General features: G+C 41.8%; 1 protein-coding gene across 6 annotated transcripts; it reads left to right on the top strand.

The window, feature by feature from the left end:
* The first annotated feature begins 391 nt into the window (after positions 1-391).
* Positions 392-24324, top strand: ZNF248 (zinc finger protein 248). 6 transcript variants are annotated; one of them, XM_041748875.1, is made up of 6 exons: positions 403-474; positions 2200-2301; positions 2402-2443; positions 9666-9792; positions 10080-10175; positions 19922-24324. In XM_041748875.1, the coding sequence occupies exons 3-6, from the start codon at positions 2429-2431 to the stop codon at positions 21418-21420; spliced, it is 1737 nt and encodes a 578-aa protein (XP_041604809.1). In that variant the 5' UTR covers positions 403-474; positions 2200-2301; positions 2402-2428; the 3' UTR covers positions 21421-24324. The 6 variants fall into 6 exon arrangements, with proteins under 6 accessions (XP_041604810.1, XP_041604813.1, XP_041604809.1 ...); XM_041748874.1 differs by lacking the exon at positions 403-474 and adding an exon at positions 1239-1337; XM_041748876.1 differs by lacking the exon at positions 2200-2301 and having other exon boundaries at positions 392-474.
* Positions 24325-25963: the final 1639 nt, after the last annotated feature.

Here is a 25963-nt window from a genome sequence, read left to right on the forward strand (position 1 = left end):
CGCTCCCCGCTCCCCGCTCCCGGCTCGGCCGCAGGGCGCGCCGCTCGGGGCGCGGCGGAACCCCGGCTCCGCCAAGCAGGAGCGCGTGCCCCGGTCGCCGCCTCAGCGCCGCCGAGGCGGCAGAAGCTCTCCAGCCCTCCCCCTTTCCAAGCCGGGCCGGACCCACACACCGCGGAGGAGAATCTTGAGGAAGGCGCTCAGCGTGCTCCGCGCCCCTCATCCGCACTGCCGTCCCGCCAGCGAGGTCCTGCGAGGAGCGGGCGTCCCGCGGCTCGGAGCGGCCACCCCCCAGGGCCCCGGCACGTCCCGGCGCCCGCGGCCAGGAGCCGATACCGCGACCCGCCGCCGCGCCGCTCGCGCCCCTCTGCGCATGTGCATCCCCGCCTTCTCCCGCCGGCTCGCCTTTCCCCGGCCTCCAGCCCCTCGTGGGAAACCTTCCCTGGCTTCCGGGTCCACGCGGCGAGGGAGCTGCGGGTGAGGCCCAGGGGCGTGGGGGCGTGGGCTGCGGGGGGCCCCGCGTGGCTCGGGGGCCCGACGGGGGCGGCGGTGCCGGGTGGGGGCGGCACCCCGCGGAGCCCGGAGGGACCCCAGGCGCCTGCGGCGCCTACGGAGTTGAAGGGACGGCGGGCGGGGCCGTCTCTGACTAAAAGACCGGAGTCCCGCGCGGGAACGTGGGCGCTCGGGCTCGCAGGGCCCGCGGGAGTCCAGCCCCAGCGAGAAGCGGGCTGCCTCGTCGCGTGGCCGCGGGTGGAGAGTGCGCGAGTGTGACGTGTGCGCGCTGGGCCCACGGAGAGGGGGTGGGGCCGCGGGCGGCGTGAGTGCGCGTGCACGACGTGCGTGCGCGCCTGACGTTGTGACGTGCGCGCGCGCGTCCCTGAGCCGGGCTTGCTTCCTCGGAGGGGTGCGGTTGCGGGCCGCCGTGGGGCCCGGCGGGGCGCCTGCCGGGGTGAATGCTCTGGCGAGCGGTCGACGTCAGACCCGGCCTCCTCATCTGTGACGTGCGGACGTCGGGGGTCCCTGCCGCCCGGCGTCGCTCTGAGCGCTCACGTCTTGTTAGCTGCTGTTGTATTTGTCTGTTACTTGGGTGATTCGTGAGGCTGGAGCGGCCAGGCTCTAGGGCCCTCGCTCCTCCGTTACCTCATCTGTGCAGTGGAGGAGGGAAGAGGCTGCACTAGGCAGTCACCGCGGCCCTTCCCCGGCTCGGACACCCCCCAGCCCCCAGTCATTGTGTATTATGTGTTCACTCGTTATCTGTTATGTATGAGCGTGACAGTATCCTGAAGCCATCGAAGGCTGAGTGACGGTGGAAGGTCTGGGACAGATTTAAGAAGAGCGAGGTGAGCTGGAGCTGAGAGGGGCGGACAGACAGGCCACGCAGGAGAGTTTGTGAGGGCGTGGTGGGGAGTGAAAGGCTTGCCAGCCAGAGCCGGGAGGCCCGCCATCCCCCTCCGGGAACACCCTCCTCCCCGCATTTTCCCTTCGCTATTTCCAGAAGCAGACTGCCCTCAGACAGCGCCCTGTTGACGGCATCTAGAGAGACGCTGAGGTCCCCGCTCTCCTGGCCTGATAGACGCACAGGATGGTAGTGCAGGCAAGGCTTTTTTGAGGTTATCTGTTCTGACCTTAATTGAAAAATGGGGGGAAACAGTTGGGTTTGAGAAGCTGACAAAGTGAGACGGTGCAGTTTGTTAGTGGCAGAACCATGGTTAGAGGTCAAGTCTGCAGATTCCCAGGCCACTGCCCATCTTGTCACTGTTAAGTCAAAGATAGTTTCTTTTCTTTTCTTGTTTTAGGATTTTATTTACTTACTCATGAGAGACACTGAAACATAGGCAGAGGGAGAAGCAGGCTCCCCGTGGGGAACCGGATGTGGGACTCCATCCCAGGACCCCGGGATCACAACCTGAGCCTCCCAGGTGCCCCTCAAAGATAGTTTCTTACTAAGTTGTAAGCAGCTTAGAACAATTTTTTATCTCGCCCTGAACACTCCCATCTCTTTTTTTCCAGAGCTTTCTTCGATTATCTGACCTCAAGGGATTAATGGTATTAGAAGGAAAACAGATTAACAATGTGGCTTGGGTTTTTTGATTTTTTTCCCCTACCACATCAGTTCTGACAAATCCATAGTGTTTCCTCCTCTTAGGTTACTGTAAAATGTTAAACTCATCTTCTCATGTTTTTAATTTTTCTGTGTCACAGAACCTAAATTGGTAATAAATCAATAAGAAACAAATGTTTACATTCACTCAGTGAAAAGTATCATGTCTAAGCTCAACATATATCGGAGCCACACATGGACACGTAAGTATCTTGTATGTGATGCTGTGAAGGCAGGTAAATCCAGGAACGGCAAGGCAGGCCAAGTGTCTCCTAACTTCCTTCTTCCTTCCTTCTTCCTCAGCTCTCCCTCCTCCACTAAGAGTGGAAAATGAACAGTTCTCAGGTAAGCTTTCTGTTTGTTTATTCCTGCTTTGCTTTAAGATGGGTTTCCTAAAGTTTGTATGGATTCATGTTTTTAAAAAGAAAAAGAAGAAATAGGCAAGAATTACTTTAAGGGAAAAATGTTGAGAGTAGCAAATTCAAAGAGCATCTGGCAGAATTAAATGCAGGACTCTTAAATTTACAGAGTTGTGCAAGTTGTAAAATTTTCTCTGATCTTTTTAATAACAAAATTGCCTGTGATCATTTCTGATAGACACAGCAGCATGCAAAGACATGTGGATGCTTTTCAGGGGACCAAACAAGAGATTTGAGTAGACAGCTCTCTCATGGTCCTGTTTGATCCAAGAATAAAACTTTGAAGATCTGGCAGAATGGTGGGGACTGCACATCTTCCAAGTAACTCTCCATAGTATTTGTGTCAGCTTCTTTGTAGTCCTAGCTTGAGTGGCAGAGTTCTGGCTTTGATCACTGTGTTTCTTTCTTCTTTATTTTAAGATGTTATTTATTTTCATTAGAGATATGGAGAAAGGCAGAGACATAGGAAGAGGCTCCCTGCAGGGATCCCACTGTGGGACTCAATCCTGGGACCCTGGGATCACGCCCTGAAGCAGAAGGCTCAACCACTGAGCCACCCAGGTGTTCCTGGTCTCTGCATTTGTCTTTTACATTTCAGCCACGGGAACACATTCTTGCTCCTTCACCACCACCGCTCACCTGAATCAGTTCTAGAAAAGGCCACCAACTTGTCATCAAATCCAATTTTTGTTTTTGTCTTACTTAACTGTCCTGAGGCATAATCCTCGGTCTCTGTTGTCTCTGACACCCCCTTCCTAGCTCTCCTAGCTTTCTGTTCCTCACAATGGTGTCTTTCCCTTTTGCCCCAGACTTTGCCTCTCCTTGGGTTTATTGCTGATCCATCCTTGGCTCACTGCTTTTTTTTTTTCAGTCTGTCTTTTTTTTCTGATTGGCTTTGTCTCTCTCTCCTTTTTTTTTTTTTTTTTTTTTTTAAATAAAATACTTCTGGGAGCACCTGGGTGCCTCAGTGGTTGAGCGTCTGCCTTTGGCTCAGGTCATGATTCTGGAGTCCCAGGAGCAAGGCCAGCATCGGGCTCCTCATGGGGAGCCTGCTTCTCCCTCTGCTTGTGTCTCTGCCTCTCTCTCTCTCTCTCTCTGTGAGTCTCTCATGAATGAATAAATAAAATCTTTAAAATAAAATCCTTCTGAATTAGTAATATGTTAACATGGTTAAAGATTAAGTGACATTCCCTCCAGGAAGGGTAACATTTATTTCTCATCTACACTGAGACATTTTCACTGAGAATGAAAGAGGTTCTCTACAGTTCTGATGAGACAGCTGGCATATATTGGGACAGTCCCTGACAAACCTGAGTGGATGGTCACCCTCCTGTAGATGTCAGCCTTTCTTGTTTGTCCTCCCAGTGTTTCTTTATTCAGTTAAAATGTATCCTTATATGCCTTCTACTTTTATTTAGAAGGGAACCCATCATCCTCAGGGCTCTTCAAACTTAGGTGCTCCCGTACATCACTGGTATCCTGTTAAATGCAGATTTTGATTTAGTGGATCTGCGGGACCCTGGGTTTTACAGTTCTGAAAACCTCCCAGGTGAAGCTGACTCTGCTGCCCAGGGAACCACACTTTGGGTAGCAAATCTATACACTATCTTCCATTCTTTCTTTGCTTTTATTCACTTTTTTCAGCCTGTCCCAGGCATCTTTCTGTAAACAGAACGTGGATTGCTTCTTTCTTTCTTATAACTGCATAGTAATTCAAGCATGGATGTTCCATAGTTTTTTAAACTGGTTATTATTAGTTCTGAACTATTTCAAACCTTTTGCTACTACGAACCACATTCTAACGAATGACCTTGTACGTATAAGTGTTATTTGTCAGGTAAATTCCCAGAAGTGTGATGCCAGGCCAAAGGGTGAATACAACTGATAAATGTGATCAGTTGGGATTATGGTATCATTTTATATTCCCATTGATACTGCATGAGTGTGTATCCACAACTGAGTCTCCCATAGGACACGTGGTTCAACTTTTGGAACTTTGGCAACTGATAGATAAAAAGTGGTATTTTATAAAGTTCGTATCTGTAATTTTCTAAACTATGAGTGAGGTTGAATATTTTTTCACATATCTGAAAGATGTATTTACGTTTCTGTGAACCATTTGTTCATATCTTTTGCCCATTTTGCCCTTGGGTTTCTGGCTCCTCCTCCTCCTCCCCCTCCTCCTCCTCTTCTTCTTCCTCCTTCCTCCTCTTCTTTCTTCTTTCTTCTTCCTCCTTTCCCTCCTCCCTCCTTCTTCTTCCTCCTTCTTCTTCCTCTTCTTTTTTAGCTCTTTATATATCAGGGATACTAATACTTGCCTATTATATGGTTGCAAACTATTATGGTATATAATTTGTCTTTTGATAATTGATCTGTGTGTCCACCCCTCCTCCCCCCTTCCCCCCCCCCCTTGCAGGTATTCTGTTCCAGGATACCACATTTCACTTAGTCGTTTCCTTAGGCTCCCCTTGGCTATGACAGTTCAGACTTTTCTTGTTTATGATAACGTTGGCAGTTTTGAGGAGTATATTCAGGTGTTTTGTAGAATGTCCCTCAATTGGGAATTGTCTGCTGCTGTTTTTGTGATTCGACTGAGGTTATGGGTTTCTTGGAGGAAGAACACAGAGATATAATGTCATTTGGTCACATCATATCAAGGGTGAGTGCTTTCAACATGATTCATTACAGTGATATATTACTGTTGATCACTTGGCTGAAGTAATGTGGTCACAAGTAGCAGTAAAGCTACTCTTTGTTTTGTCTGTTCTTTTTGTGTGTGTGTGTTTTTTTAAAGATTTATTTATTTATTTATTCATGAGAGACACAGAGAAAGAGAGGGAGGCAGAGACATAGGCAAAGGAAGAAGCAGGCTCCCTGCAAGAAGCCCAATGTGGGACTTGATCCTGGATCCCGGGATCATGCCCTGAGCCGAAGGCAGATAGTCAACCGCTGAGCCACCCAGGCGTCCCAATTTTGTCTGTTTTCATACTGTACTCTTGGAAAGGAAGTGAGAACTTAAACTCTACCTCCTTCATGCTGGAGTAGCTACATAAATTTTCAGGAATTCTGTTTAGGAGATTTTCTATTCTCTTCTACTTACTAATTCATTTATTTATATCAATATGAATTCATGGCTAGTTATTTTACATTTTACATTTAGTTATGGTACAATGCTACCTTGTTCATTTGTTGCTCAGGTTGGTTATTAAAAGCATCTTCTAGGGGCACCTCGGTGGCTCAGTCGGCTGAGCATCTGACTCTTTATTTCAGCTCAGGTCATGATCTCAGGGTCCTGAAATTGGGCCCCATGTCAGGCTCTTTGCTGAGGGTAGAGGCTGCTTGAGATTCTCTCCGTTTCTCCCTCTGCTCCTCCCCCTGCTTATGTGTGTGCTCTCTCTCTCTCTCTCTCTCTCTCTAAATCAGTAACTTTTTTTAAAAAGCATTTTTTGTTGGTTTCTGTCTTTTGACATCTGCCATTATTTTTTGAATATTTCTTACTTCCTACTAGTAGATTTTCCAGATTCATCTTATGTATTTCTTGCTCTAGAATTAGGCTTCTTTTTTTTTTCTCCTAAATAGCTCTGGTTCTTTTTTTTTTTTTTTTTTTTAAGATTATTTATTTATTTATTTATTTACTTATTTATTTATTTATTCATGAGAGAGAGAGAGAGAGGCAGAGACACAAGCAGAAGGAGAAGCAGGCTCCATGCAGGGAGCCCGACGTGGGACTCGATCCTGGGTGTCCAGGATCATGCCCTGGGTTGAAGGCAGCGCAAACCGCTGAGCCACCCGGGCTCCTGTTCTGGTTCTTTTCATTGGAGCATAGTGTTGAAACCAAGAGTAGGGGACTAGGTGTGTCTTTTGCTCCTGGTGTGTCATTGCTTGCAGGCCCTCTCAGCTAACTGAACAAGGAAATATATGCATATACTCAATCATGTATATACTGATTAATATAATTAATACATATAAGTATTATGTATACAGTAATACATATAAGTATTTCAATATACATATATGTAATATGTATACAGTAATACATAAAAGTATTTCAATATTAACCATCTGTATATTAAGCTAAGTATTAGTTTATACTCTTATCTCTTGTTGTAATCATTACCAGATACAGATCTGTTCAGGTTTTCTATTTCTCCTTGCGTGAATTGGTAGCTGTGTCTTTTAAGGAATTTGTCCATTTCTTCGAAGTTAATTTTTCAGGAATAGAATTGTTTGTAGTAGTCTCATATTATTATTTTAATGTTCTTAAGATCAGTAGTGTTGACCCATCATTTCTGAGATTCACAATTTTTTTTCTTTTCTCTTTGTTCTTATTTGGGTTTTTTTTTGGTGTTGAGTTGTAGAAATTATATATTTTGGATATCAAATCCTTAATGGATATATCATTTGCACATATCTTCTCCCATTAGTAGGTTGTCTTTCTGTTTTATTGATGGTTACCTTTGCTTTTTGTTTTGGTGTAGTCCCAATAATTTATTTTTGCTTTTGTTTCCCTTGTCTGAGGACACATACCTAGAAAAAGTTGTTATGGTCATTGTCAAAGAAGTTACTACCTATGTTCTAGTCTAGGATTTTTATGATTTCAGGTCTCACATTTAGGTCTTTAATCTATTTTGAGTGTTTTTTTCTGTATGGTGTAAGAAAATGGTCCAGTTCCATTGTTTTGCATGTAGCTGTCCAGTTTTCCCAGCACCATTTGTTGAAGAAACTGTCTTTTTCCCATTGGATATTTGTCCTCCTTTGTTGAAGATTATCTGACCATATAACTGGGTTTATTTCTGGGCTCTCTACTGTTCTACTTTGAATAACCAGAACAATCTTTGGAAAGAAAAACAAGTCTAGGTGATTGTGGAGAATTGGTATTTTTTCCTTAAATGTTTAGTAGAATTTACCAGTGACACCGTTTGAGCTTGGCACTTTCTGTTTGGGAGTGATTTGATTACTTATTCTTTTTTTTTTTTTTTTAACAGATACAGATCCGTTCAGGTTTTCTATTTCTCCTTGCATGAATTGGTAGCTGTGTCTTTTAAGGAATTTGTCCATTTCTTCTAAGTTAATTTTTCAGGAATAGAATTGTTTGTAGTAGTCTCATATTATTTTAATGTTCTTAGGATCAGTAGTGTTGACCCATCATTTCTGAGATTCACAATTTTTTTCTTTTCTCTTTGTTCTTGGTTAAGTTTTCTGCAAGTTTATTGATTTATTGATCTTTCCAAAAAAGCAGCTGTTGGTTTTGATTTTCTTTTTTTCATGTTTCAATTTTGTTGATTTATTCTAATGTTTATTTTGTTTGCTTTGGGCTTAATTTGCTTTTCTTCTACAGTATACTAAGATGCAAACATAGGTTACTGATTTAAAATTTTTCTTTTTTAATATATACACTTGATGCTATAAGTTTCCCTCTATGTACTGCTTTCAGTGTATCTCACAAATTTTGATATGTGATATTTTTATTTCATGTGTTATATTTTAAAATTTCTTTTGAGATCTCTTTAAATATAGATTATTTATAAGTATATTGTTTAATTTTCAAGTGTTTGAGGGATTTTCCAGCTATCTCTTGTTTATTGATTTATATTTAATTCCATTGTAGTCGGAGAACGTATTTTATATGATAGCTGTTGTTTTAAATTTGTTAAGGTATGTTTTCTGGCCAAGGCTATGGTCTCTCTTGGTAAATGTTACATATGAGCTAGAATAGAATGATAAAATATGGGTTTTATTTTTGGATGGAGTATTCTGTAACTGTCAGTTAGATCATGTTGATGAATAGTACGGTTCAGGTTATCTGTATACTTACTGATTTTCTGCCTCCTTGATCTCTCTCAGTATTGACAGAGGGGTGTTGAAGTCTCCCAACTATGATTATAAATTTGTGTATTTCTCCTGTCAGTTCTATCAGTTTTGGGCTATGTATTTTGGTACCCTTTTGTTAGATGCATATATTCTTTTGATACTCTTGTTAGATTTATATATGTTTTCTCTAATAGGATTTTGAACCCATTTAATGAGTTAATTCCAGTGTTATATTTTTCAGCTCTAGAACACCCATTTTATCTATGTACATATGTGTATATGTATGTGCCTGTATTCACATCTATCAGGAGTCCTCAAGACCATCCCCAGGTTCAGTGACTTACTAGGGTGACTCAGCACGTAATTCTACTTATGGCTATGACTTATTACAGTGCAAGGATATAAAGCGGAATCAACCAGGGGAAAGGGCACACAGAGAAAGATGAGAGGAAGCCAGGAGCAAACTTCTAAGAGTTTTCTACCAAATCTAGTGATGAGATAGACAACAAACATGAAATGTTTCCCAGGGAATCTCAGTAGATACTCGGTGCTCAGAGTTTTTAATAGAAGCTGATCACATTGGTACTCTCTGCTTGGCACAGAAACTTCTGGATTTAGAAGGAATATACATGTGTTGAATAAGCCATATTGCTTACACAAACAGTTTAGACTCAGTGAACGATTCTTCTAAGGGAATTTAAGTTTCCAGAAGCCAGCCAGCAGACATGCTTATAGCAGCAGACCTTTCAAAGGATAGCAGTCTCAGGCTTGCTCTCGTAATTCTTTGCTGCATAGTACACATACTATATATCCATTGTACTTTTCCTACTTATTTTGTTCAGATTTTCCTCTGTTTTATTGAGCATATTAATCATAATCCATTTTAAAATTCCTGCTTATTAATTCCAATGTCTGGATCCCCTTCTGATCTGTTTTGTCTCTGTATTTTTTTTTATCATATAACTGATGATATTAAAGAACTAATTTTTTCTTGGTCTCCTTTCCTTCCCAGTCTACTGTGTGCATACTGCTAGATCCTTCAATGTATAATTTAATAAATAATGAATATATCTCCTCATCAGATCATAAGCACTTTGAGAAAAGGAATGGTGTGTTTGTTTTCATCAGTAGTATTTGCAGCGAAGGGAACAGTTCAGGGCTTTAGTGGAAACTCAGTTTGTACAAGATATTTCTTTCATCCTACATAGTAAGTAGCACAAAAGAAGGCATCCTGTGTGTCAATTCTTAGCAAAATCTAAAGAGATAAGCTCTTTTAAATTTCTTCCACATTATTTAGTTCTGACAGCTTCATATAGAAAAGGAATATACTATTACAGGAACAAGTGTCATTCAAAGATGTATGTGTGGACTTCACTCAGGAAGAGTGGTATCTGCTGGATCCTGCTCAGAAGATACTATACAGAGATGTGATTCTAGAAAATTATAGCCACTTTGTCTCAGTAGGTAAGAATTTCATTTCCTTGTAACTACCAGTAGCGTGCATTTTTAGTTGTTGAAACATATGAACTGCCTGTGGAATTTTGATTGAAGCTTAATTTTCAAGGCACTCAGGTGGCCAGTCCCTCTGGCCACCATAAAGAGTGCTATGTTCTTAATCTCCACAGGGGTTGGTTCATTTGGGCATCTTTCTTGGGCAGTCTCTGAAGCTATACCTTTCTTCTCCATCATTTTCTAAGAGTCCCTGAAGCCAAGCTATTTAGCCATCATCTTGTCTTATCTTTTCTTAACAGGATATTGCATTACTAAGCCAGAAGTGGTCTTCAAGATTGAGCAAGGAGAAGAGCCCTGGATATTAGAGGCAGGATTCCCAAGCCACTGCCACCAAGGTGAGTTAGTACACACACATATGCCAGAAGGGAATAAGATCTTAGGCCATTGGTTTGGGGTTTCTCACTTGTGAAATATTCTTCAGAAATTTTTTTCCTTTTTTTTTTTTTTTATTGGAGTTCAATTTGCCAACATATAGCATAACACCCAGTGCTCACCCCATCAAGTACCCCCCTCAGTGCCCGTCACCCAGTCACCCCCACCGCCCGCCCACCTCCCCTTCCACCACCCTTTGTTCGTTTCCCAGAGTTAGGAGTCTCTCATGTTCTGTCTCCCTTTCTGATATTTCCCACTCATTTTTTCTCCTTTCCCCTTTATTCCCTTTCACTATTTTTTTATATTCCCCAAATGGATGAGAGCATATAATGTTTGTCCTTCTCCGATTGACTTATTTCACTCAGCGTAATACCCTCCAGTTCCATCCACATTGAAGCAAATAGTGGGTATTTGTCGTTTCTAGTGGCTGAGTAATATTCCATTGTGTACATAAACCACATCTTCTTTATCCATTCATCTTTCGATGGACACCGAGGCTCCTTCCACAGTTTGGCTATTGTGGACATTGCTGCTATAAACATTGGGGTGCAGGTGTCCCGGCGTTTCATTGCATCTGTATCTTTGGGGTAAATCCCCAACAGTGCAATTGCTGGGTCGTAGGGCAGGTCTATTTTTAATTCTTTGAGGAACCTCCACACAGTTTTCCAGAGTGGCTGTACCAGTTCCCATTCCCACCAACAGTGTAAGAGGGTTCCCCTTCCTCCACATCCTTCCAACATTTGTGGTTTCCTGCCTTGTAAATTTTCCCCACTCTCACTGGTATGAGGTGGTATCTCATCGCGGTTTTGATTTGTATTTCCCTGATGGCAAGTGATGCAGAGCATTTTGTCATGTGTTTGTTGGCCATGTCTATGTCTTCCTCTGTGAGATTTCTGTTCATGTTTTTGCCCATTTTATGATTGGATTCTTTGTTTCTTTGGCGTTGAGTTTAGTAAGTTCTTTATAGATCTTGGATACTAGCCCTTTATCTGATAGGTAACTTGCAAATATCTTCTCCCATTGTGTAGGTTGTCTTTTAGTTTTATTGACTGTTTCTTTTGCTGTGCAGAAGCTTTTTATCTTGATTAAGTTCCGATAGTTCATTTTTCCTTTTGTTTCCCTTGGGTTCATGGAAGTATCTTGCAAGAAGTTACCGTGGCCAAGTTCAACAAGGGTATTGCCTGTGTTCTCCTCTAGGATTTTGATGGAATCTTGTCTCACATTTAGATCTTTCATCCATTTTGAGATTATCTTTGTGTATGGTGTAAGAGAATGGTCCAGTTTCATTCTTCTGCATGTGGATGTCCAATTTTCCCAGCACCATTTATTGAAGAGACTGTCTTTCTTCCAGTGGATAGTCTTTCCTGCTTTGTTGAATATTAGTTGACCATAGAGTTGAGGGCACATTTCTGTTTTTTTCTGTTCTGTTTCATTGATCTATGTGTCTGTTTTTGTGCTAGTACCACACTGTCTTGATGATCACTGCTTTCTAGGACAACTTGAAATCCGGCATTGTGATGCCCCCAGCTCTGGTTTTCTCTTTCAATATTCCCCTGGCTATTTGGGGTCTTTTCTGTTCCACACAAATCTTAAGATTATTTGTTCCAACTCTCTGAAGAAAGTCCATGGTATTTTGATAGGGATTGCATTAAACGTGTAAATTGCCCTGGGTAGCATTGACATTTTCACAATACTAATTCTTCCAATCCATGAGCATGGAATATTTTTCCATCACTTTGTGTCTTCCTCAATTTCTTTCAGAAATGTTCTGTAGATGTTAGATAGATCCTTTACCTCTTTGGTTAGATTTATTCCTAGGTATGCTGTATTTTGTCAAATGCTTTCTCTGCATCTATTGAGAGGATCATATGGTTCTTGTTTTTTCTCTTGCTGATATGATGAATCACATTGATTGCTTTATGAGTGTTGAACCAGCCTTGCATCCTGGGGATAAATCCCACTTGGCCATGGTGAATAATCTTCTTAATGTATTGTTAGATCCTATTGGCTAGTATCTTGTTGAGAATTTTTGCATCCATGTTCATCAGGGATATTGGTCTATAATTCTACTTTTTGGTGGGGTCTTTCTCTGGTTTTGGAATTAAGGTGATACTGGCTCATAGAATGGGTTTGGAAGTATTCCATCTCTTTCTATCTTTCCGAACAGCTTTAGTAGAATAAGTATGGTTTCTTCTTTAAACGTTTCATAGAATTCGCCTGGGAAGCCATCTGGCTCTGGACTTTTGTGTCTTGAGAGGTTTTTGATGACTGCTTCAATTTCCTCCCTGGTAATTGGCCTGTTCAGATTTTCTATTTCTTCCTGTTCCAGTTTTGGTAGTTTGTGGTTTTCCAGAAATGCGTCCATTTCTTCTAGATTGCCTAATTTATTGGTGTATAGCTGCTCATAATATGTTTTTAAAATTGTTTGTGTTTCCTTGGTGTTGGTGGTGATCTCTCCTTTCTCATTCATGATTTTATTAATTTGAGTCTTTTCTCTCTTCTTTTTAATAAGGGTGGCTAATGGTTTATCTATCTTATTAATTCTTTCAAAGAACCAACTCCTGGTTTTGTTAATCTGTTCCACAGTTCTTCTGGTCTCGATTTCATTGAGTTCTGCTCGAATCTTTATTAACTCTCTTCTTCTGCAGGGTGTAGGATCTATTTGCTGTTTTTTCTCCAGCTCCTTTAGGTGCAAGGTTAGCTTTTGTATTTGAGTTCTTTCTAGTTTTTGGATGGATGCTTGTATTGCGATGTATTTCCCTCTCAGGACTGCTTTTGCTGTATCTCAAAGATTTTGAACGGTTGTATCTTCATTCTCACTAGTTTCCATGAATCTTTTTAATTCTTCTCTAATTTCCTGGTTGACCCTTTCATCTTTTAGCAGGATGGTCCTTAACCTCCATGTGTTTGAAATCCTTCCAGAGTTGTTCTTGTGATTTAGTTCTAATTTCAAAGCATTATGGTCTGAAAATATGCAGGGGACAATCCCAATCCCAATCTTTTGGTATTGGTTAAGACCTGATTTGTGACCCAGTATGTGGTCTATTCTGGAGAAAGCTCCATGTGCACTTGAGAAGAATGTGTATTCAGTTGAGTTTGGATGTAAAGTTATGTAGATATCTGTGAAATCCATCTGGTCCAGTGTATCATTTAAAGCTCTCATTTCTTTGGAGATATTGTGCTTAGAAGACCTATAGAATATAGAAAGCGCTAGATTGAAGTCACCAAGTATAAGTGTATTATTATCTAAGTATGTCTTAACTTTGGTTATTAATTGATTGATATATTTGGCAGCTCCCACATTCGGGGCATAAATATTGATGATTGTTAAGTCCTCTTGTTGGATAGATCCTTTAAGTATGATATAGTGTCCCTCTTCATCTCTTACTACAGTCTTTGAGATAAACTTTCGTTTATCTGGTATAAGGATGGCTACCCCTTCTTTCTTTTGAGGACCATTCGAATGGTAAATGGTTCTCTAACCTTTTATTTTCAGGCTGTAGGTGTCCTTCTGCCTAAAATGAGTCTTGTAGACAGCAAATAGATGGGTCTTGCTTTTTTATCCAGTCTGAAACCCTGCGCCTTTTGATGGGATCATTAACCCCATTCATGTTCAGAGTTACTATTGAAAGATATGTATTTAGTGTCATCATGATACCTATTCTGTCCCTGTTTTTGTGGATTGTTCCCTTGGACTTCCTCTATTACAGAATCCCCCTTAGTATTTCTTGCAAAGCTGGCTTCGTGGTCACATATTCTTTCAGTTCCTGCCTGTCTTGGAAGCTCTTTATCTCTCCTCCTATTCTGAATGAGAGCCTTGCTGGATACAGTATTCTTGGCTGCATGTTCTTCTCATTAGGACTGAATATATCGGGATCCCTGGGTGGCACAGCGGTTTGGCGCCTGCCTTTGGCCCAGGGCGCAATCCTGGAGACCCGGGATCGAGTCCCACATCGGGCTCCCGGTGCATGGAGCCTGCTTCTCCCTCTGCCTGTGTCTCTGCCTCTCTCTCTCTCTCTGTGACTATCATAAATAAATAAAAAAAAAATTATAATTTAAAAAAAAAAAAAAAAGGACTGAATATATCCTGCCAGCCCTTTCTGGCCTGCCAGGTCTCTGTGGAGAGGTCTCCTGTTAACCTAATACTTCTCCCCGTAATGTTTAGGGATTTCTTGTCTCTTGCTGCTTTAAGGATCTTCTCTTTATCTTTGGAATTTGCAAGTTTTACTATTAAATGTCGAGGTGTTGAGTGGTTTTTATTTATTTTGGGGGGGGGGGAATCTCTCTGTTTCCTGGATCTGAATGCCTGTTTCCCTCCCCAAATTAGGGAAGTTCTCAGCTATGATTTGTTCAGATACATATTCTGGACCTCTGTCCCTTTTGGCGCCCTCAGGAACCCCAGTTAAACGTAGATTTTTCCTTCTGAGGCTGTCATTTATTTCCCTTAACCTATCCTCATGATCTTTTAATTGTTTTTCTCTTTTTTCCTCAGTTTCCCTCCTTGCCATCAACTTGTCTTCTATGTCACTCACTTGTTCTTCCACCTCGTTAACCCTCATCATTAGGACCTCTAGTTTGGATTGCATCTCATTTAATTGATTTTTAATATGGCCTGATTAGATGTAAATTCTGCAGTCATGAAGTCTCTTGAATCCTTTTTTCTAGAGCCACCAGTAGCTTTATAATAGTGCTTCTGAATTGGCTTTCTGACATTGAATTGTAATCCTAATTTTGTAACTCTGTGGGAGAGAGGATTGTTTCTGATTCTTTCTTTTGAGGTTATTTTTTTCCTTCTAGTCATTTTGCTCAGTGCAGATTGGCCAAAAACAAGTTTACTGGGAAAAGGAGAAAAAGAAGAGAAAAAAGAAAAGAGGAAAAAAAAAATGAAAGAAAAGAAAAGAAAAAAGGCGGGGGGGAAGCAAACAGAAAACAAAAAACAAGGGGGAGTATCGTCTGATTCTATATACTGTAAATCCCTCGACTTCCCCTGGAACTTTCCAGTGCTGCTTGGTCAATAACTTCCTTTTCCCCTGTCCGCGTAGCTGGTCTTCTGGGGGGAGGGGTTTCTGTGCTGATTCTCAGATGTGAGCACCTGGGGGAGCTGCTCAGCCCCCTGCCTGGTGCATGGCTCAGTGGGATTTGTTTATCCTGTGAGGCCACTGTGAGGCTCAGTGGGAGTTGTTTATTCTGTGAGGACCCAGGAGGAACAACAACAGTGGCGGCAGCCTGCTCTCCAGCGCTAGAGTCAGCTCGTGGAGTAACTACAGCAGCTCCCAGTCCACAGGGGCCTGGATGCTCTGGGGGCGGGGCCCTGATCTGCTCAGCTCAGGCCGCCCAGTGGCAGGAGTGTTCCCGCCATCCTCTGCACTGCTGGCTTGTGCCTGTCGCAAGGGGAGTGCCGGATCCTGGGCTTTGTCCCCCGGCGCCTCGGGCTCCAAGGCCTGCACTGCTGGAATCGCTCCCCCGGGCCGCAGAGCCCCCTCCACGCGGAGCCGCTTCCAAGGTGCTCCCAGCCCAGCCGGGAGCGCGCTGCTACCCTTAGGGAGCTCGGCCCCCCGGGGTGTGTGGCGCACTCTCCCCGGGGTCGGGGGTGCAGGTCATCTGTTAGTGCCCCTGGGAGCCTGAGGGCATCCCCGCCCCTCCTGGGATCCTGCTCCAACTCCCTGCAAGCGCCTTTCCGTCTGGGAAGATTGGTGAAGCCCCTGATTCTCCTGGATGGGCCTTTCCTGTCCTGGGGGCACTCCCCCCTCTGGACTTAGCCTGGCTCCTCAGGGGGCCCCTCCCCCTTGGATGCTTTTTATTTTTCTTTTTTTTCCCCCATCTTCCTACCTTGATAGAAGCACGAACTCTTCTCACTGTAGCATTCCATCTGTTCTCTCTTTAAATCTCAGGCCGAATTTGTAGGTTTTCAGGATGATTTGAAAGTTATCTAGGTAATTTGATGTGGACAGGTGACTTGGGGACCCTACTCTTCCGCCATCTTTCCCCCTCCTCCAGAAATTTCTTTTTTTAGTCTTAGACCTTTGAAAGTTACTAAGGACAGTTGGCCCAGATCCCTCCATTACCTTAATCACACTTCTCCACGTGTCACTTCCCCTCATAAATGCTTTCTTTTGTCCTGTGATAGGGTGATTTACCAATACCCGTAACGCAGACTCAGCTTCACCTTAGATAGTTTTTCTGGTTAGTTTGTCTTAAAATTGTTCACCTTCCCTTAGACACCTTTTATTAGCTGGTATGTATTTATTCATACTTGCAGTAGTCATTTAACAAACATGTGATGGGCACTCACTACGACCCAGTTTTAGGTAATAAAAAGAATAACGGGGATCCCTGGGTGGCGCAGCGGTTTGGCGCCTGCCTTTGGCCCAGGGCGCTATCCTGGAGACCCGGGATCGAATCCCACGTCAGGCTCCCGGTGCATGGAGCCTGCTTCTCCCTCTGCCTGTGTCTCTGCCTCTCTCTCTCTCTCTCTGTGACTATCATAAATAAATGAAAATTAAAAAAAAAATAAAAAAAAAATAAAAAGAATAACGTTCCTTTTATCATGGAACATGTATTACAGTGAGGAACAAGAAGCATATATGTTTGTGTGTGTGTTTATGCATGTGAGTGTGTATATACAGTGTTTTGATGGTAAGCACTGTGGAGAGAGTTAAAGCAGTGGAGAATGATGGCATTTGCCAGTGGGTAAGGGAGTCAAAGAAAACCCGTTTGATGAGGTCTGCAGGAGAGATGAGACCCTAGTAAAGTGTAAGTGTGAGTGGTTCCAGACAGATGCCAGACTTCTTAGCTGTGTTCTTAGAGCGTTTGAAGAATGGCAAGGGGGGCATTGTAGCTGGTGAGTAGGTGTTGGTGAGATTAATAGATGATGTCATAAAAACTGGTATGGATCATGGTAATTTTATTTTGAGTGATGTGAGAAATCCTTGTTTTTTTGAGTAAATGCAAGTCAGATTAAATCATCAAATTTGAGATATATATGTGTGTGTATGTATATATACATACATGTATATAGTAGTAAACATAGTGTGGTGGTTAGGTGGTGCTTAGGCATGAGCAAGGAGGGAATACCATTTAGTAGACTATTTTATACTCCAGGGGAGAGAGGATAGTGGCTTAGGCGATGTAGGAGTGGTAGTTTTGTGCATATATGTTGGGGATGAGGCCAGCAAGATTTTCTGTAGGATTGATAGTGTGGAAGGGAGACAGGAATCCAGCATGACTCAACTGATTTGTCTCAAGCAACTGGGTAAATCAGGTTGCCATTTATAGAGAGGATATTTAAAGAGATTATAGGGGAATTAGGACATACTTAAACTTGGGCACAAGAAGCTGGAGAGAACCACTAGAACTCAGTCTGTGTGTCGAATAAGATGGTTCTCTGTGAGTATGGTGCACATGGCTGAGGCCAGAGCCGGAAGTGCCTGTGTGAGAGACATCATCTATGGGTGGTAGAAAAGGCACCAGGCTAGGTGAGAGCTTCTAGTTCAGGGGTTGGTGGCCTTTTTTTTTTTTTTTTTTTTTAAGATTTTATTTAATAAGAGATGCACAGAAAGAGAGGCAGAGACACAGGCAGAGGGAGAAACAGGCTCCATCCTGGGAGCCTGACGTGAGACTTGATCCCGGGTCTCCGAGATCACGCCCTGGGCCGAAGGTGGCGCTAAACCTCTGAGCCACCGGGCTGCTCTTGGTGGACTTTTATGTAAACACCATAGCCCATATTTTAGGTTTGGTGGGTCACCTGTGATCTGGGTGGTGGTGGCTGCTGCTATTGCTCTTCTTCCTGGTTCTCCTTTTCCCTCTCCTCCCCTCTTTCTTTTTTCTTCCTCACTCCTTCCCACTGCCTCTTTTATCTTTCCCCTCTAAAAATGTAAAAAACACTCATAGTTGAAGGACCCTTCCTCAGCAGTCATAGTTTGAAGACTCCTTTTTAGAGAGTGGTTGTTTCCATGTGAGATTAGTGGTCCTGGAATTCTACTTTGACAAGGTGTGAAAATCCATTCAACCTCATCATGAGAGGAGCTTGCAGAGGAATAGTCTGAGTGAGGTGACAACTGAAGCCTGGTTTCCCAGGAATCCATCCAATAAGGAACATCCTACCGTCCTTGTATGACTGACCCTAAATGGCAGCCTCCAGGGTCAGCACACTAAACCTGTTATTCCCTATTACTAGTCTCATACTCGTGGGGTTGCATGCCTTTCTTTTTTTTTTCTTTTCTTTTTTTTTTTTTTTGATTTTTATTTATTTATGATAGTCAGAGAGAGAGAGAGGCAGAGACATAGGCAGAGGGAGAAGCAGGCTCCATGCAGGGAGCCCGACGTGGGATTCAATCCCAGGTCTCCAGGATCGCGCCCTGGGCCAAAGGCAGGTGCTAAACCGCTGCGCCACCCAGGGATCCCGTTGCATGCCTTTCAAAACCAACTTCCGTATCTTTCTGTTTTCTCACTTCTCACTGATCCCACTCAAAACCAGAACTGTACATTCCCTCATCCCTAGCTTGATCTAATTCCTAACTGATTTTTATTTTGTTACCTATATTACCAGTTTATCTTTCACTAGCCTGACAGAGTTGCTACTTATTAGAAATAAAATTAAAGAAAGAAATAAAATTAAAGTCTCCTTTCATTGACTGTTACATTGTGGTCCTCTTGTTCTATCTGTCTTGTTTCTTTTTTGTCTGCTCTCCAGAATTTACACTAGACCCCATAACTGTCTTGTATCTTAAATTTCACTTATAAATGCTTTCTCTTCTATCTACAACTTTCATTCTTGTTTGCTTTGCTTTTCAGATACTTAAATTAATATCATACACGTAAAGTGTTTAAACAGTGCATGGTACATAGTAATGGCTTCTCAGCATGCATACTAGGGAGGATCCTACCATAGTAGTCAAGCTGTGAGAAGATAAGGACATGAACTGTGATCTGCCTCAGAATTCTTCCTCTGCTGTGTTTCTCAGTCTATTTGTAGTTTATTATTTTTTGTTTGAAAAAACTCTCTTTTTGAATTCATTTAGTTCTCTGAGTTTCCTGCTTCCTGAGTGGATGTCTCTCAGAAAATCTCTGATCCCTACTCATTGTGTTGAGTTTATTTTATTTTCTCTAGCCTGCCCCTTATAGCCTTTTTTAAAATGGTGATGTCTTATAAAATAAGTTAAAAGAAAAACTAGATTCTGGGTTATAGGACTTCTTGATTGAACCTGAGGATGTTTTGGTGCACAGAATAGAAGCATGTGCTTCAGCAGGAATCCTTCCCTAGAAATCTTTACATGAAGGGATAAGGACTGAACTGTTCTGCCTCCCACAAACATAGTTTTTCCTCTGTAAGCCTTGTCCACTAGTCTCTACCATCACTTTATTCAGTGTGCAGTGTCTCTTTTGGGCTTACCCCATTCTGAGTTTCCCTGAATCAGTCACTCCCAGCTCCCTGTACTTTGAATTTTCACCCTTTTATGTCCAGTTTTGAAGGTTTTATATTTAAAATGTTACATATCATCACCAGTTTCCTTTCCTTGTTTTTACTGCAGCGTGTATTTATTTTCCATTGAACCAGGAGGATAAAGGAAATGTATGCTTGGATTTAGTTTACACCAGAAAACTGAGCCTAAAACAAAAGAATCAACTACATGAAAGGGTCATTTGTGTGAGTTCAGTCCCATTAGAAAGTGTACTAGGATTCATAAAATGTTATTTTTCTCATTTCTAGAAGACTGGAAAGTTGCTGACCTGATAGAGAGCAGCCAGAACAATGAAGACGAACATTTTTGGCAACTTGCTTTCACTGCCAACAAAACAGTAAATATAGATAGTGGTGATAGAGTCAGGAAAGCTTTCAATCTGGGCACAGATTCTGTTCCTTCAAGAAATTTTCCATATAAGATATGTGACTCGTGTGAAATGAGTTTGAAAAATATTTCAGGCTTAATTATTAGTAGGAAGAACTATTCTGGAAAGAAGCCTGATGAGTTTAATGTCTATGAGAAATTGCTCCTGGATATTAGGCATGAGAAAACTCCTCCTGGGGGGAAATCTTATAAATACAATCAAAAAAGGAATGTGCTCAATCATAGCCACAATCTCAATCAGCCAATTTTTGATCAGCCTTCTGAATATAATGAAAATGGACAAGGCTTCCATGAGGAAGCAGCCTTTTTTACAAACAAGAAAATACAGATTGGAGAGACGCTCTGTAAATATAATGCATGTGGAAGAACCCTCATCCACAGTTTAGAACTCAGTTTATCTCAGACTACTCATTTAGAGATGGAGCCATATGAATGCAATATTTGTGGGAAGTCCTTTTATACAGATTTAAGATTGGGACATCAGAGAACTCTTACAGGGGAGACTCCTTATGAATACAATGAATATGGGCAAACCTTATGTGATAACTCAACTTTCATTATTCATCAAGAAACCTATGCAAGAAAGATTCCCCAGGAATATAAAGTAGATCATAAAACATGGGAAAAATCAGCCCTCTTTAAACATCAGATAGTACACATGGGCAAAAAACCTTACGAGCACAATGAAAATGGAAATAATTTCAACAAAAAGTCACATCTCACCCAACTTCGAAGAGCTCACTCAGGTGAAAAAACTTTTGAATGTGGTGAATGTGGGAAAACATTCTGGGAGAAGTCAAACCTCACCCAGCATCAAAGAACACACACAGGAGAGAAACCCTATGAATGTACTGAATGTGGGAAATCCTTTTGTCAGAAACCACACCTTACCAACCATCAGCGAACACATACAGGAGAAAAACCCTATGAATGTAAGCAGTGTGGAAAAACATTCTGTGTAAAGTCAAATCTTACAGAACATCAGAGAACGCATACAGGGGAGAAACCGTATGAATGTAATACATGTAGGAAATCCTTCTGCCACAGGTCAGCCCTAACTGTCCATCAGAGAACACACACAGGAGAGAAACCCTTTATGTGTAATGAATGTGGGAAGTCCTTCTGTGTGAAGTCAAACCTCATCGTACATCAAAGAACTCACACAGGGGAGAAACCCTATAAGTGTAACGAGTGTGGGAAAACCTTTTGTGAAAAATCTGCTCTCACTAAACATCAGAGAACTCACACAGGGGAGAAACCCTATGAGTGTGATGGATGTGGGAAAACATTCAGTCAGAGGTCAGTACTCACAAAACATCAGAGAATTCACACAAGGGTGAAGGCTCTTTCCACATCCTGATGTCCAGAAGCCTTCACCCACCCATTCAAATTCTTACACCATTTCTAAAAACAAGATGAATGAAGCCCAAAGAATGTCTTACATTACTAGAAAGTGATGTCTTGTCGTACTTCAAGTAATTAATACTGGAATAAAACTTACTGATATTTTGAATATGTGAAAGTGCTCAAGAAAAACTGAAACTTTTCATCAGAAAATTTATATTGAGGGGAAATTTATTCACTTAAAGAATGTTGTAGAAATCTTTGTCTAGGATTTATGTTGTGTCATATTCCAGATGTGATACCAAATTTTATTGTAAACATAGTGGATGGTGTTCATTCATACCTATATTTACAGTGGGATCTGAAATTTAAAAAAAGTTGAATCACAATAGTGTGAAGAGTCCTGATGTTTGCAGGCCTGATATAGTAATAGTAATATAGCAGAATTTGGAGGTATGCTTGATTTGTATACTTGTGAAGAGAAAATATCCTTACTTAAATAAGTGTTACGGTTTATATTAATATCTCCCACACTAAACACCACCAGTGTCTTTATAGGTTGATATAATTATATATGTATATATATATGTATATGTAAATCTGTTTATACACACATACCCCCACGTATGCAGTGGTGTGTTGGAATAAGCTCATGCTGGCTTGCAACTGCTGAAAGTTAAATTTTCAGGAATTTTGTGAGCCAGTTCTTAAACAGTCATTATTTAAAAATTAAGTTATATTAAAACCAAGGGTAGTAAATATTCAGCACTCATCATTTCCTAATTATTTTATAACATTTTGCTCTTATCTTTGTTCTTTGGGTCACCTATATTATCAAATGGCATGGTAAAAATACCATATAACATGCTACTGCACATCTCTTCCCACCTCTGCACTCAGTGTTGTCCTGTGAGTAGGTCGGCTTTAGTGGGAGGACTTAGGCCCTGGACATTGGCAAACTCTACAAACCAGGGTTTTAATTTCCTCAGAGAACCTGTTGTCAAATACTTACCAGCACACCACTGTGTGTGTGTGTGTATATATATGAAAATATATCTGGAAAATTTGAACAAACTACATACCCCCTCTCCCATTTCCTGACATAAATAAATGGTTATGGCCATTATTGCTGAACTGCCTCTTGAGTGAAGAACCCCAAATTTGTTTTTGTGAGTTTTTTTTTTTTTAACTACCTCTGCATCAGTCTTAATTGTAAATACTACTTGAGTCTCTTTATAGTTTGGCCAGTATATGTTCTCTTAAAACCACATCACCAACCTTCCCTCTGATGTTGCTAGCGTATATGAATTAGTATGGCCCTTGTTACTAATCTACTACTTCCCTAAAGAAGCCACTGAGGGTTTTTAGCTGGCTCTGGGTCAGTCCATAGTGTAAGTGCTGTTAATAACTGTGATATTTATGTGAGTTTTGCAAAGGTTAACATCATTTATGAACAGGAATAGTCACTGCACAGCACAAATAAAATTTCTAGTATTACTAGAATGCTACTTTCTTACTCTTGATATTTCATTATTGTATCTATTTAGGCATGATATGTTGTATGTGACCCAGGAACTATGTATTTGTATTTAAAATAATAGGGTGTCATATACTGTCTCTGCCTCCTTTGTTCTACTGTTTCCTGCACCTCCTTGGAACACACTAATCATCAGTTCCAAGAGACACTGCCCACCTAGCACCCATACTCTATTTTTTACTTGCTGGGCTCTGTTTTGTCTCTCTTTCCATTCTTACCCCCGAGATGATTTAGGAGTAAATTCAGATGAATCTATGTTAATCGTGGAGATACTAGTCTAATGATTCTGTTGAACTGTTTGGGAAATATTCTGTGATTCTTCTGGGAAAGACCTCAGTGATAAACTATTGTTGTGACATGAGAAGACACAAGGGGAGATTGTCTCTCTTATGCTGGACTTTTTCTTTTTTTTTTTTTTAATTCTTTTTATTTTTTTTTTAAGATTTTATTTATTCATGAGAGACACAGAGAGAAAGGCAGAGACACAGGCAGAGAGAGGAGAAGCAGGCTCCATGCAGGGAGCCCGACATGGGACTCGATCCCAGGACTCCAGGATCATGCCCTGAGCCAAAGGCAGACTCTCAACCACTGAGCCACCCAAATGTCCCTGGACTTTTTCATATTTGTATGTTATATACCAAATTATAGCTGGTGACCTTGAAGGGCAATAGTCTGAAGATAGCAGTAGATGGGACAAGCCTGGCTCAGAGGGGATGTCATTGAGCCACATAACTGCATCTGGGCCTGTTCTCTGCTAGGACTTCATATTACTGTGGTAATAATGGTTGCTTTTTTATCCTTAGGGCTGTCTGTTACTTCTAGATGAAGGCCTTCCAATAGATGAGTATTTAGGTTCTAAGTGTTTGTGTTCTATACAGTGATTTGGAGGAAGAATGATTTCTTTTGACAAGGTAATACAAAGATAACTATTTGTATCAGCCCTGCTTCTAATGAAAAACAGAATTCTACCCCAACTAAGAGGATTGTACACAGTAGACTTACTACAGTGACGTGGGCCAGAAACAAGGGACGCTCAAGCACCTAGAGACTAGCATCACCCAGAAGCCGTGACCATTCTAAGTCATAAAGGGGCAAAGGATGGAAACAAGTGTCACCAGAGCCCAATAAGAGCTGCTCTCATGGAGGAGAGACTATCTCCTAGGAGATTTTTTCCCTACCAGAATCATGGCCCTGAACTACTGATGCCTCCCTTTGAAGAATCTAACCAGATGTTATTTGCAGAGTAGCCCAGGTGGATACAGAAAATGGAGAGAAGGTCTGGGTGCAGTCGATGGATAATAAGCAGCACAGTGTTTGTTTCTGTAAATTCCTATGTAAAGTCTCAGTATTAGAAATAAACTTATTCTGCTAGTTGAAAGTGAAGTCTTTTTACTTCATTGTGCTTTTGTATTGTCACAAGTAAATTCCTTTTGAAATTGAGCACTGTGGAAGGTATGTCTGTTGCCATGCATGAAGCCGACATTATGTTAAATTACATTATTCATATATCCGTCTGTGGTGTTTCTTGTTAAATGTGTTGTGAGGTAAGCAGTTCTGTATTCTTCCAAATAAATAGCCATTTGTCCCTGCATTGTTTGATTAATTTACCCTTTTCATTGTCTGCTCAATAGGGCATTTTTAACATGTACTTAAATATTATGTGTAGTGGCTGTTGCTTTTTATCTACTCAAGGCAAACTTTCTACATTCTTCAGTAGCATAACCTGTCCTTGTGAACACAAGAGTTGACATTTATCCCAGATGATACCATCTCTTCCTGGCTCCACGTGTGTATTGAACCAGGAGTCATCATTTGTTACAAAATAGGCTAATGAGAACCCATCCTAGAATATTTTTTACAAGTCATCATGACCAGATAGTTTGTGTCCTTGTTGCTGCCAGAAGTCCTATCAAGAAATTATGTCTGCAACAGAGAAGACAATGGGGATAAGTGCTGTAAAGTAAAATAAAGATAGGAACAGTTGTCTGAAAGTCTGATTCTACATAGCATAGAGAGGGAATGACGTCATGGGGAAGGATAGAGTGGTGGGAGGGAGCCATTTGGTTATCTGGTAAGTGCATTGTGCATGTGTGAGTGATACATGTAGATGTGTAACCAACAGTTTTACGTACCTATGATTTTGCTTCTGAAACAGCACCCTAATTACCTGCACTTTGATGTTTTATTTTGTATTGTACCACATTCTGTTAAGAGAAATGTTTGCTCCCATATACCAAACTGATGCCATAGTCAGTGAATGGGTCATCTTCCAGATTTTAAAAACCAATGCTCAAGTGCAAAATCAGAAAAGGAATTACTGGGTCATAGGTATGGCTTTCTGAATTGACTAAGCGAATTACATTCCACTGCCTGGAAATTGTTTCCTGATAAACTCCCTAGAACCTGTCTTGGGAATTGGACCCACGGTTCTCTATGTGAAACTTGCCCTCCCCCCCCCCCCCGCCCTTTCCCAGTGTGCCCTGTCACTTGATATCCAGCCTTATACTTGGCAAGGAAAGGTAGAGCCATAGCCTCTGGAAAGTTCCAACCCATGCCCTCAACCACCTTGCTGCTCCCTGCAGGAAATTGCAGCTGTAGCTGTGCTTGCCCTACCCTTCTACCTCTGTGTTTCTGGGGAAGGCTTATCCTATTCTGATTTCCCTTATTTCCACTGAATCTTGACGTGCCACTCAGTGGTGGGACACTACATAATTTCTGCCTCCTCTCTCTTCCCTACCTGCCTCCTTTTAGACTCTACACATCTCCAGGCTCCTCTTTCAGACCACGAGGAACCAAGATCTCTTCTTAGAAGAGCAAGGTCTCCTCAGATACTTGGGGAGGTTGGAAAGTGATATCTTGCCTGCTCCACTGTGTCTGGAGTCCATAGTTTGGATGGTTAATCCTCTCTGGTTCAGTTTCCTCATATACAAAATAGGAATAGTTATTCCCATCAGAAAGAACGGGCCTTATTTTCAGCTTACTTGTAGTGACACACAGGCCAAAAATTCTCACTTGTCTAACC

Source organism: Vulpes lagopus, chromosome 3, assembly GCF_018345385.1.
Source record: "Vulpes lagopus strain Blue_001 chromosome 3, ASM1834538v1, whole genome shotgun sequence".
In the NCBI taxonomy this organism is placed as follows: domain Eukaryota; kingdom Metazoa; phylum Chordata; class Mammalia; order Carnivora; family Canidae; genus Vulpes; species Vulpes lagopus.

Excerpts from the sequence above, each read along its gene's own strand:
- ZNF248 (XM_041748876.1), top strand. Across the intron at positions 9,793-10,079 it reads TAGCCACTTTGTCTCAGTAG|GATATTGCATTACTAAGCCA; the intron begins GTAAGAATTTCA and ends TTTTCTTAACAG. Across the intron at positions 10,176-19,921 it reads CCCAAGCCACTGCCACCAAG|AAGACTGGAAAGTTGCTGAC; the intron begins GTGAGTTAGTAC and ends TCTCATTTCTAG.